This window comes from Podarcis melisellensis (assembly GCF_964234715.1).
Source record: "Podarcis melisellensis genome assembly, chromosome: 6".
NCBI lineage: Eukaryota > Metazoa > Chordata > Lepidosauria > Squamata > Lacertidae > Podarcis > Podarcis melisellensis.
The window spans coordinates 59,148,645-59,162,389 of record NC_138538.1 but is presented as its reverse complement, the minus strand read 5'-3'; the positions used below and the strand labels follow the sequence as shown (position 1 = coordinate 59,162,389).

Sequence of the window (13,745 nt, the reverse complement as noted above, 5' to 3'; positions counted from 1 at the left end):
TAATCAGAACCCACTTTTTAATCCGCAATCAAGGTTTTCTTTTAACTACGGTGCAGTATCGATTTAATGCTTCAAGAACTGATTTCATGTCCTGTTCCTCCTGCCCTGAACTTTAATAACACTCATAGAAATACTTGTGTGAGTATGCAACAGGAATAAGGAATTTCCCTTCTGCTTCAGATGTTTGTATTATTGCAAACTTGAAACAATTCCTTATTGCCATTTAGTTGGATAGTGTATAGGCTTGAATTAAAATAGGTCCTTGCAAAAGTAGATTTAAGATCCTGTGACATGCCCGAGGCTACATTTGAGCTTTGTGGCTGGTCAGAAACTTAGCCTTGCAGGTCTCCACATTTGAACATGACTGCATCATGTTGACTTTCAATTGTAGCCTACTTAACTGCTAGATTTTGCTAGAGTTGCTTGCGACTTGTTAGCAACTTCGTTGTTCTGCTTCAAAGACCAACTAAGAGCACATTTGTATGAGTCTTTTGTAGGTCACGTTAGGGATGAGTGGTACACAGTTGGACTTGACATTTCTGTGGACATCTGTGGTATCTGCAAATCCAGGTCTGGTGTCTTGGGGTCAGGGTAGCCAACAAGTTCTATTAGACTCCAAATCCCATCATCTCTAATCATAATCTATTCTGGCTGGGGTTCATGAAAATTGTAGCCCATCAACATCTGAGGGGCACCACAATAGCTTCCCCCTGCTATAGGTCATTGAGCAATATTTTTACTCTTTTGCTGGGGAGGCAGCTTCTGGGCAGACCTCTTTTCCACCCTCAATTCCCTAAATGAAAACTTGTCCTCTCAAATGCTATTATGGGACAATTGCATACTCAGCTCCCTACCAATCAGATCAAAATGTAGCTTGATTATTATAACAGAGATGGGATATTAATTAGGATTTCTAGTCCTGGTATCCTGACTATAAAAATTTAACAAGCTGTCAGAACTGAGTGCAGCTTTTATCCACACCATTTCACAACTTTAAAAGCTTGTTTAAGGTTTAAAAGAATCTTAACCCTCCAGTTCACTCATTCCTACTTATAAATGGCTCTATTAAATCAAAATCTCATGAGGAAGAGAGCAGAACTGAATCAAATTAAAGCCAAAAGTTCCCATATCTTTATCGCCAAATGCTTATGAACAATTGCAATCCAAAAGCTAAGAAATATCACATCACTACATCTGCATTTCTGCTCAGTGTTAGGCTCCTTATTCAATAAGATTTAGGCAATCTTTAAGCCCAAATAAGAATTTCAACTGTGCCGCCCAATCCTACACATGTTCACTTGGAAGCAAGTACAACTGAGTTTAATGGGTCTGCTTTCAAATAAATCCACAAAGGATGCTGCAACTATGGACCAAACTAGACAATGCATGGGAGACCTGCGACTCAGCCATACTGTTTTTAATTTAAATATAGCCCGAAAATGTGATCACAGCAATGTTAGGGCAGGAGGTGCTTGAGCCTTTCCCTGTTAACGCCCCCCCCCCAAATCACCCCCTTGTTTGCTTTTCTCCCTTTAGGGAAAAAATGCAGGGGCTCACAGGAAAAGTAGCTTGGGAGATGTTGCTGAACTGATCAAGTCTGTCCCCTATACAGCTGAGGTCAATGAAACTGACTGGGTAAAGAGTGGGGTAGATCTCACTCTGGAGCTGACTGAGCATGTGTTCAGGCTCATAATCAGGCCTAACACACAGCTGTGAGGGAAATAAAGAGAGCCTACTTCACTGCCTCAGTTGCATCCTTGAGGAACTGCCCAGCAAAGTTGTTCCCTACAGTCCAGAGATTGGTTATTCCTGACCTCTGGAGTACATGGTAACCAAATGGCTAAATGCTTTGAGGATGAGGTAAGTTGGCTCCACAGTGACTTAGACACTGCTACTGCAGCAGTGCCAGTTGAGGTATCCAATGCAATGTTAAGCCCAGTGTTGTGGGATCAGCTCCAGTTAATGTGACCTGATGATAAGGACAGGTTACTTGCAGTGATGCACCCAGCCAACAACTCAGTAGATGTTTGCCTATCCTGTCGTATCTATCTACTCAGCTACCCGCCGATATGTTTTTTTATTGTTATTATTCTTTGTATGATTCTTGTAAACCACTCTGCTATTTTTCTTTTATGAAAAGTGGTTTATAAATATGTTTATAAATGAATGAAAATAAAACATTTCAATGTGCTGTCTCTCCTTATGCACATGCACATCTAAATGTTGCATCTTTATTTTTCACGTAGACATGCCAGCCAACTTGTGCTTTTCACACGTCTGTAAACTGCTTCCATACCTATCTTAAGAGGCATGAAATGGGAAGCATAATCTGAGAAGCCATATGCGCCCATTTATGCTCCAAGGGTATTTTTTTGTGGGAGAGAGCTCAGGCATGAAGTTCATCAGCGATGTATAATCATACAGTTTTGGGTCTATTTTTTCCCTTCTTAGAGAACTAAATCCAGGAAGTGCCCTTCCAGTTGGACGCTCAGAGACAAGCACTGCTACATTTTGAGTTCCATTAGAAATGCATCCTGGGACAGTGCTGAAAAAGCCTGCAGGAAATGGTATGGGAATCTTCGAAAGAAAAGGATTGTCACTGATCACTCATTTGTTGAGGTTTGGCCATCTGTGAATGGACTGGAGCACCAATGGTGACAGATCTTTTTTGGACTCAGGGCTGTAATGAGGGCCGCAATAGTTGGCATCCCTCACAAAAAAAAAATCTATTTAAAGAACACGTTTGGGAGTCTTAAGTAGGAGTGGTTACAAAAACATTTGGCCTCACAGAATTATATACAGTGGTACCTCCGTTTTCAAACTTTATCCGTTCCGGAAGACCGTTCGAGTTCTGAAACGTTCGAAAACCGAAAACTCGATATGGAAGGCTCAAAACGGAAAACTCAATACAGAGGCCGTGTGGCATGTTCGACTTGTTGGAAAACCAAGCATTTACTTTCGGGTTTATGGCGTTCGAGTTCTGAAACATTTGTCAGCGGAGAAGTTTGAAAACTGAGGTACCACTGTATGGGAAGATGGGGTAGAGCTTTTGCATCATAATATTGTAGCAGTGAACCTATGGGGAAAGTCAATAATAAGTCATCGTTGGTATTTTTAACAAATATGAATACTTGAAGAAAACTTAGGAGGAACAAAAGAATCTTTTGGCATCATAACATGGGACCCATGTGAGTACTAAAAAAGGGGGCCTCAAAACCCTATTGAAGTGGTAGATACTATTTTAGAGTATGTTTGCTGATACCTAACAGAGGGACAGAATGGGTCAGAATGTTGGGATTTCCAAAGGAATCAATCCAAAAAACCCTGCTTTCTTTCACCACTGAACATAAGTCTATGGTGGAATACATGCTTTGAAAGCAGGAAGATTCTGGCTTCAGTCGTATTCCTGAGAACCTGGAGAGAATAGGCAAAAGTGGTCTAGTTGGACGACTAGTATGGCCTACTGTTAAGCATTGTTTCTGTGTTGCTGCAGAAAGGAAACAAAGAACTGTGACTGAAAAACGTATTGGTATATCTCCCTAGGAACAGTAACACCATTTGATTAAAATCCAGGTTTAACACATTCTTATTTTATTTATTGAATTTATTTGTCGCCCTGTACCAGGCACCCCCAAACTTGGCCCTCCAGCTGTTTTGGGACTACAGTTCCCATCATCCCTGACCACTGGTCCTATTAGCTAGGGATGATGGAGTTGTAGTCCCAAAACAGCTGGAGGGCCAAGTTTGGCCATGCCTGCCCTATACCCTATAAGGGCCCCTCCAGATGTCATTTTGTGTGTGTGCATGATTATTTGTGCTTATGATGGTATTGGGGCAGTTATATGTGATTCCCTTTTCATAACTGTTTGTGCCCATTCACGACAGACACACAACTTCATTTCTAATCAGTGTGTGTCCTGTAATTTCTTGCTGAAATCCTGTAAAATTTTATACTGCAAACGTTCTGGTAGGGTTTTTATGTTCCACTTTCTTGTGCCACTCCAGACCACAATAATGCAGTAACATCACACAGGAACCACAAAACAGGTTTAAAAAGCAGAGTGATGTGCAGTTTAAAAACATACCCAGCAAACCATTTCCAATGCAATGAAAATAACACAAAGTAATTTTGTTTTCCCATATGTGATGAGTTCCTCCCCCCCCCCGAAAGGCAGCCCACTATTTAATTGACTTTGTTTTAATCCACTTTCCTGAAGGTGTTGAGCTTTTTGCCCTATAGCAGGCATCATAATATTCCGTGTAACTGGTTAAAAACCCCATGAGCATTTATGGTCTGTAGTTTTCATGCTTGCTGACAAACTGGAAATTGAAGTGGACAACAAGGGAATGGTTTAGTCACACTTGTTAATAAACTCCCCACTCCAGCATGAGGCTGGTCTGACCTTGCATTGAAAGCCTTTGAGGATAGTTATGAAAATAGTTCCACTAAACTGAAACAAAATATGTTGGCAAATCTGTTGCCCGGAAAGAACTGGAAGCAAATGAAGGCCTGAAACTGTATATTTCCGTAGTTAGAATGTTGTGCTGTTTACAGTACCTCACAAGAACTGAAGAACATTTTTCTCGTTTTGTTTCCTTCAAATGTTTTCCATAAAGACAAATATCTGCGAAGCTTTAACTTTTTTATTAGATTCAAGCAGGAAAGGGAGAGGATGTGAGGTTTAAAACAACAACAACTGGACACTGCTTTATTCCATCTCTTAAGAAAAAAATGCCTTAAGAAAAAGAGTAATAAGTGAAGTAAATTGAGGACTTCTAAAGAGGAGAGAAGGACTAATCATAATTGCTTGATGGATAAATTACAGCAATGTGGTCTACATTAAATTGAAAAGTAAACAGCAAGAGCAAGCTGTTTGGGTTTCTTTTTTTGCTGGGAAATGCATTCGCAGGAACAGTGCAACCCTAAGCAGGTCTATTCAGAAGTAAGTCTTGTTGAAATTCAATGGTTCTTAATCCCAGGTAAGTGGGGTAATGATTGCTGTCATGATATACCGGTATATAAACAATGCAAAATACCTTTTTCCAATGACTATTTAAAACGGGGGGGGGGGAACCTGTTTGGAAGGTTCAGGGTCCCTTTTTAAATTTCTCTTACACTTTCTCCACTAGAATAGCAACAGTACAGTGTAGTAATTTAAAGTTGAACAATGTTATAGTTTGTAATTCTATGTGCATCAGGAATTATCATGCTACATTAACGGGTTGGGAAAGTTAATTTTTTTGTACTATGAAGCATTGCCCATAAAGTCGAGATGATTCAGCAATGCCAGATATATTTCTTATGAGTTGGAATAATGTGGTCAGATCTGTCTGTCTGTCTACTGGAGATGACTAGAAAATCAACAGCAATTCTAAATTATGAAAGTGTATCACATTATCTTCCTTAGAAATCCAGTGAGAAAAATGCATTTTCAAATTAAAGTTAAAAGACTGGTCAAAAAACTTACACAGTGTGTAGTATACCTTTTATGGAATAAGTTTTACAATCTGTGACCTTCAGAATTACAGAATATGTTGTCCTTCTGATGATTCCTACAGAAGTAAGGCCTATTTGAATGATATGTTATGCAAATAAGATTCATTATTAAAAAGCAATACTAACAAATGTTCTGCTCTCCAAAGGTCAAACAGGCAAGGCACAAGATGAATGTATTTCCTTTCCTGTGACATGAGTGAAGATGGGATTGGAAATGTTATTCTCTACAATCAGCCACTTAAAACACATTACAGTACCTTTTGATTGCATAAATAATCACACTGAAAGTTAGTATCCCACACCTATCTCTCTCTGGCGATTTTGCTCTAAAGTACCTAAGGTTATTTAATCTTATACAGTTTCAGAACATTGAATGACTGCTATAAAAGACAATACACATTCCTTGAATGAACTGAAGTGCCAGCCCGAGCCTATATTTTCTATTGTTTTCTCTTTTGTTTAAAGCTATGACATGATAGCTCCCATTTGTCAGCGCCCATGTAACATTGTTATCAGATTTCCCCACCCTCCCTCAAACAAACCCAGTAGTGACTGGGTATCATTGTTATGCTTTGTTGTCTCATATACAGGTCCCAGGGCCATTTAGCCAGTGTTCATTCCTCAAGGGAGATGGCATGGCTTTGGAAATTTGCCAATAAGCAGCCATTTTGGATTGGTAAGTAAAAAAAAACACCTAATCAGGATACTGTGGCATATGCCTTTGCTGTACTTCATTCAATAAATCTAAAAACTTGAGACATGGGAAACTTGTGCTTTCATTCTGTAAAGACGGTAGTGCTACAGATCTAGCAGACCATCATATTCAGTCACAAAATAACTTTATACATCTTTATTGAATCTTTGTACAGAAGCAGGGTGTTTTGATTTCACAACTAATCAAAAGGGGGAAAAAATCTCCCCGGCTAAACCTGCCACTTCATTCCCTTTCAGATCTGGCAGCTGTTCAACTTCTCTTAAGGCTTATCCTATCCATGTTTACTTAGAATTAAATCCCATGGTATCAGCAGGACTTGTTCCCAAATGTATATGCCCAAGATTTCCCCAAAGATTCCAGCTGTAATCCTATATGCACTTACCCATTGATTTTAATTGGACTTCCATCTGGGTGGATATGTATACCATTGATCTGTCGGTATTGCAGCAAACTGAGGTAATTTGGAATGCCATGCAAATACACTTTACTATATTGAATCTGACCAGTGCTCAATTCCATATAGCCCAGAGACCTGCATTTTCTGACTGGCAATAGTTCCATCATTTCAGGCAGAGAATCTTTGACAGTCCTGTTATCTGAGATCGTTTTGACTGGAAGGGCCAGGTATTGACCGTTGACCTTATACATGTAAGGCTTGAGCTCTGTTTCTGAGCTAGATTTCATTTCTTTTCCTAACTAAAGTTGACCTATTTTTTGGAAGCATGAATCTGCCACCAGGAGGTCATTTGTATCTGCTGTTGGGTAAAATAATGCTGAAATCAAAGAGTCTGTCCTATTAATAATTGTATTGATGGGGCTTAATACAATTCCTGTAGCATTGCTTTATAGGCAGTGAATTTCACAATTGCTGGGTCTCCATTTTCAGGATTAAACGAAGGTAAAACGGGCAGCTGGATGTGGAGTAATGGCCGACCAGTGACTTTCCATAACGTCAAAAGCGGGCCGGAGCTAAGCAAGACTGCTGAACAGAAATGTGCTTTTGTGAAAAAGCAGAAGAAATGGGTTGCAAGGCTATGCAGACAAAGGCTGAAAGGAAGATATATTTGTTCCCTTCCTTCAATAACTGACACTTCTCTCGAAAATACAAAAACAGTTTAGCTCTTATGTAAAGTTGGCAAGAAAATTGCACAAGATTATTACCAGGAGATGAGGAGAAACAAGGCTACAACAAATTCTAGCCATGAAGTCATGCAAGACACTCATTGTAAAACTGCTTTGGAAAACATCTCAAAGGAGAAACGTAAAGATTCTCAGTACATCAGTACTCATTTCTCGCCAGATTCTGCATATTCAAAGATTTACAAGTTGCTGAAGACAGGCAAACATCTTTGCAATGAGCAGTATTGGAAAGGGTTGTTTTGTGTTTCTTTGTTTTTGAGAACATCCGTTTACCTCTGTGTAGATCCAAATAGCAGTGGACCAGAAATTAGTCTTGCTGGTGGCTGTATCTCATAAAAAAATGAAAGTTATGCTGATATTCATGCTTCAGTGAAACAGAAGGGCATGAAGCCACAGGACAGAAAAAATAATGCTATTCAAATATAAAAGAAAAAAAAATGTTCATAAGTTAAGAATGGGAAATACTGAAACTAATATTTAGTTAATTATTAGCCTCGATTATTAGCCTGTTTTGGATAACTGTTAGCTTGGTGGTTTATATTTCCATGAAACATGCATAGAAGGGGGAATAAGATCTTGCCCACCCATGTCTTTTGACCACGCCTCCAATCCCTTGCTTTTATCATAACCTGTGAAACAGTCTACAGCCACAAACACTGTGAATGTGTTCTGGGACCATAGCTATTCAAGAGTCTCATAGTATGTATACCCGCCCCCCCCATTTTTTACAAACCTAATATGTGCATAGGCAGTCTTTTTATATACTTATTTGAAATAGAAATGCCAACGAAAGTAAAAGGGATATCTAGAATGGAACATTGCAGAACAAATTTCCATACCAAATAAAGCATAACAGATCAACATCACAAGGTCCCAAGCACCACAAATGGGTTTATATTATCCTGCACCTTGTTGCTCCAGAAATGGCTTGGTTCCTCTCTAAAAACATTACCTTCCTGTCTACCTTCTCTGGTTCTAACCATAGATTATTGCAGGAAGGCAAGATCTCCCTTTACATAATTTATTTTTCTTTCTTGTTGGAAGTCAGCATTGTACACAAGCAGTTTGGCTTCTGGTTAATCATAAGAGTGGTGGGGCTCTGCATTTTAATCCTAAACCAATTATCAGGATTTGCTACTGCACCATCAGATCCCAAGGAATAAAACTCAAGGGCAACACAAAGGTCTCAGACAGGAGCTCAAAGCTCAGTCTGTGTCTTGCTGAAGGTGAAATCCCAGACTTTGCAATTTGGTAATTTAAAAAAATAAACACAAGACTGCCTGCCGCATCCCAAACACACAAGTATCAGAGGCAAGGATCTCAGTTTAATTTCAATTGGCCGTATGGCATTCTTTCCTTTTAATAAATAGGCGTATTTAGTGAGATTTTAGGGCTTCAAAATACCATAAGAACGTAAGAGCCGTGCTGGATCAGACCAAAGACCAAAGTCCAGCATCCTGTTCTCACAGTGACCGATCAGATGCCTATGGGAAGCCTATAGGCAGGACCTGAGTGCAATTTGATCATAGTGTCAGCTTTCATATTATTGGCTCCTGATACACGGAAATGCAAACTGCTAAAATTTAAGACACCTGAAATTTAAGTACAAATCAACTTTGAAATAGGCTGAGGATCAAAATTGAAACAGCACCCAATAATGCTTTATAAAGGTAAAGGGACCCCTGACCATTAGGTCCAGTCATGGCCGACTCTGGGGTTGCAGCACTCATCTCGCTTTATTGGCCGAGGGAGCTGGCATACAGCTTCCGGGTCATGTGGCCAGCATGATTAAGTCACTTCTGGCAAACCAGAGCAGCACACGGAAATGCCAGAGCGGTACCTCTTTATCTACTTGCACTTTGACGTGGTTTCGAACTGCTAGGTTGGCAAGAGCAGGGACCGAGCAACGGGAGCTCACCCCGTTGCGGGGATTCGAACCGCCGACCTTCTGATCGGCAAGTCCTAGGCTCTGTGGTTTAACCCACAGTGCCACCCACGTCCCTGGAATAATGCTTTATAGCTGACTGTTATATACATAACTGCAGTGCTTTTTTCCTGAGGTACTCAATGGTACCCAGTACTAGCACCCTTTCCCTGCATATCTGCATATACTGAGGTAGTGGATTGTTCTGCCCTTTATCATCGATAAGAAATGAAACTCAGGGCAGGTCATGAGATAAAAGGAATTAGGCTATGAGGTTTTGAAAACAGGTTTTTCTCTTAGTGGGCTTCCAATCAGTTCAGTGGGACAAAGTAAATAACCTTTAATCTATCACACATTGTATGGCATTGGTGGGGGGAACCTGCCTTTGGCACTGGGGTCACAAGGGGGAGTTTGCAAGTTCAGCTCCAACCCCCATGGTGTCCCCAAATTAATCTCTCTGGGGTTTTTCCTATTTAAAGGAGGAGCTACAATTTATCCTATGCGGGCTGTAGTGAACAGAGGGCCCTGGATTTGCCTTCAAGGGCAGCCATGTCTGTAGTAGGGTTCAGTCCCTCTGGCCTACCTGCAAAAATTAGAGCAACATTCAAACTGAATGAAGGATTTATGGCAGTCCTTTTAATGGGTTCTGTGATACCAATTATATGGCTGAAAGGGACTTGCAACATATGAAACAGGCAAAGCTACTTGATTTCAGATTCAGTTATTAGTGAGGTAGGTGATAGTGACTTTAGCAAACTACAATGATAAAATAATGGAAATTTGAAAATCAGTAATGAATTCACCACATATATTTGGCCAATGCACCATACATTTAAATTCAATTTCATAGCTATGGACTGTGAAGACAGTTTAATTCTATTCAATATGTTATACAATTCTATTCAACATGTTATACACTTACCAGTAGACAGATGTGGTGTCAATTTTAGACTTACCAGCAGATGTGCTGTTAACTGCCTATTCTGGTAATACAATATGCAATGTAAAGCCCCTCAGATGGAAATTTATATAAGAGGTGAAAATTGCCCCCCCTAAAGCTGCAAATCACCAGAAGATACAGTAAAATTAACATATCATCTCTATTATTACTCTGTGGCACTTTTCATCTTGTTGAATTGCGGTTTTGAAGCTGAAAAAAAGTCTGATCCTGCAACTATTAAATAACTGCATCAAATTACTTGTGTCTACTCATGCTAGGAAGACGACTCCACTTTCTATAACATAATTTGGAGGGGAGGAACTGCCAAGGTGGTCTTTGAAACAAAACATATTCAGATTCAGTTTCTTCACATGTTCTAGGTTCATGAGGCTTAGCCTGAAAATGGCTACTCTAAAATGTAAATCAGAGGTATGCATATGATGTGGGTTAGAACTCATGAATTTCACCACTCTTACCACTATGTACAAGAACCAGGGAAGAAAATGTGGGTAACACTTTTGTATACCCCACATCTCTGTAAAGTTAACTTGAAAGTTATATGGTAAAGAAAACAAGAAACAACCATTGATTTGAGCACTGGATGCTGAAATGCACCTCTAAACCTAAAAAATGCTAAATACAGTAAGGATGGGATCGCATTCAATATGCATACATATGCATATATACATATGTATTTTTTCAGATCTGTGGCACTGAAGCAATAATTGGAGTTCAGATTTGTGCTCACGTCCATTAGCAACATGGGTTGCAAATCCCTATTTGTTCTTTACTGCATGTTGAAAATTTACAGGACCACAATCAGCTCAGGAGGAGTTGAGTGTAATGCTTATTTTGAATTTATGCTGGCCAGCGTGAACCAGATCATGTGAATTGGATGCTATATTATCTTTGGCGATGCAATATGATTCTTCTTTACACATGAATGACTATTTAATTTGCAGTAAGTACTTCTACAGGGTCTGATAGGAAAGAATATAGTATTTTAACATATTTATCATCTCCAATGAATGAGAATTCTTACTAAACTGTTTATCAGTTAAGTGGGTCCTGTAAAGCTGAATCTGCTTCCAGATTTCTGAGTCCCCAAGGTATATCAGATAATTTATCTGGTAGGATTATGTTGATGTATTTATCAATCTTTAAAAATGAACACAGACTTATGAAATGACACCTGTTGACAACTAAGTTGCAATGTGAACCCTGGGTTAAATATTCTCCATTTAGGTTATTCGCATGAGAATGTACGGGGCTGCTAGGTCAGACCAATAGTTCATCTAGCTCTGCATACTGCAAGCATAGGCAAACTCAGCCCTCCTGATGTTTAGAGGCTCCAATTCTCATCACCCCTGACCACTGGCCCTGTTAGTTAGGGATGATGGGACTTGTAGTCCCAAAACATCTGGAGGGCCGAGTTTGCCTATGTCTGGCATACTGTTTCCAACAGTGGTCAGCCAAATACGTCTGGGAATCGTACAGGTACAGTGTGGTGGAAATGACATTCCACTTTTGCTTCCTGTCTAACAGCTTTTGACAGATTCACCTTCCATGAATTCACCTAATACCAGGAATTGGGGAACCTGTAGATATAGGGTTGAGAAAACAACACCTGTCAAGCCCCAGCAAATATGCCCAGTCGTCAGGGATGATAGACCTTTCAGTCCAGCAACATCTGGACAGCCATATCTGGCCTAATCTTTTTTTTTTTTAAGAAGTCATTTAAGATATTAAGAATTCAGGTGCGCCCTGTCCTGTGCATCTTGCAAAATGCATCACGGCTCCAGGGATGTAGTTGTAATTTTGGAAGCTCATCATTTGCTCCCGGTGGCAAGAGTACCACAAAGCCTGTGTACCTCAGGCTGCTAATCCCATCAGCATTATAAAAGAATGATTAATACCCCATATTCATAATCACACTAATGGATGGCATGCATGAGGAGCATGCATTATTAAAGGGAGAGTTCTGAATGTGTTGTAGGAGGGGAATTCATTTTTGACTGACAGTCATGTAAACCAAACATCCATATCCTTCACGGTTTCAATTTGGCAGAATGATCTTGGTGTTATAGCCCAGAGCGAAAACTCTACCGAACAGGTTTAGACTATTACATTTTAATCTCCCTTGCTACATTTCATTCACTTTCATAATTTTCTTTTCTGCCACCCTCTGAAAGGAAATCTCATGGTTCTTTCCTTTCATTAGTGAAATCATAAAATAATAATAATACATTGCACTTAACATCTATCAACAGTGCCCATCACTCTGATATATGTACAGTCCCCCCCAACCTCACACAGAAATGACCAGTCAGTAAAGTTTCCGAATATTTAAAAGGTACTACAAGGCTCTATTGTTTTCACTTAGAAATATATGAGACATAAAAATGGTAGTGGTGGGAAGGATGTAAAATGGAACATATTCCCTTGATGGCCCCAGCACTGTCACCATGCATTTTTTTTACCCCTCAATCTATTTTTATTTTTTAAACACCCTATTTTAAGAGAATTATAATTAAATAGGCATATAGGCCCTCAGCAAAATGCACATTGGTAGTAACATAAAAATGAGAATATTCTTAGAGGTGTCCAATATAATAAATACATCAACCATGAGAATATCAAATACAAAAGTTAACATTAAAAAGGGCTCTAGAAAGCCTAGGCTGTATTTCACTAATAATGGATGTTACACGACACTTCTATTACACTAGTTGCACTTGCTGTATTAACTGTATACTTGTAGTCTAACTCAGGGTTCTTCAACCTTGGGTGTCCAGATGTTGTTTGACTATACGTCCCATCATTCCTGACCATTGGCTAAACTAGTCATGGGTGTTGTAGTCCAACAGTCCCGAACTCAGGCACAGCCAGGCCCTCTGGCTACCTGATTGGCTGATTCAAAACTATGGGCTGTCTGGCTGTTGTGCCCTCCTTTGCGGCCAGTTGGGGGAATTTTCCAGCAGCTGATCACACAATGGAGAGGCATTTTGTTCTGTGGAGCCAAGGGCCTGCCATGAGGGGCCGCAACTGCCACCTACCCAAAGACTGGGTAAGCAGCCATTATCGTCTAACAGCATCTGGGAGACCCAAGGTCAAGGAACAATGGTCTACACAACCTTTCTTCCTTTCTATTAATGGTAGCCATGCTTGTACAACACATATTTTCCCACCTGATGCTTTGTGTTACTTTCCTGTGAGAAGCTATTTGCCACACTTTTGCACTTCACCGCATCAGACTCAATGATATGCTTTCCTGCTGCCTTATATAATAAATGTTCTTCACATCAAGATAATGCAGTGTTGCTTTGGTCTCTGCTTTTATACAGTGTCAAGTTATGGTGTGAATAAGCTTGCTGTACAGAAGTCCGAAACCCTGTTAATTAAGTCACAATATCTACTGTTGCCTTGAGACAGACCCAATTTATTTTTTCATAAAAGAATGTTTTGTGTTTGTATTTTTTCCTTTGTACATCCATTAGTGCTGGAAGCATTTGCAATATTAATTGGTGAC

General features: G+C 39.8%; 1 protein-coding gene across 3 annotated transcripts in view; it reads left to right on the top strand.

Annotated features, from left to right (window-relative positions):
- Nucleotides 1-8,791, top strand: part of LOC309372269 (FRAS1-related extracellular matrix protein 1-like) — a 104,622-nt gene extending 95,831 nt beyond the window's left edge. For 2 of the 3 annotated variants that reach the window (XM_081915670.1, XM_081915669.1), the window contains exons 33-35: nt 2,452-2,567; nt 6,088-6,173; nt 7,099-8,791. In XM_081915670.1, the coding sequence (XP_081771796.1) occupies nt 2,452-2,567; nt 6,088-6,173; nt 7,099-7,331 (435 nt within the window). In that variant the 3' untranslated portion in view covers nt 7,332-8,791. Of the gene's footprint in view, nt 1-2,451; nt 3,313-6,087; nt 6,174-7,098 lie in introns of those variants that run through there. The other variant, XM_081915671.1, reaches the window with a different exon arrangement.
- Nucleotides 8,792-13,745: the final 4,954 nt, after the last annotated feature.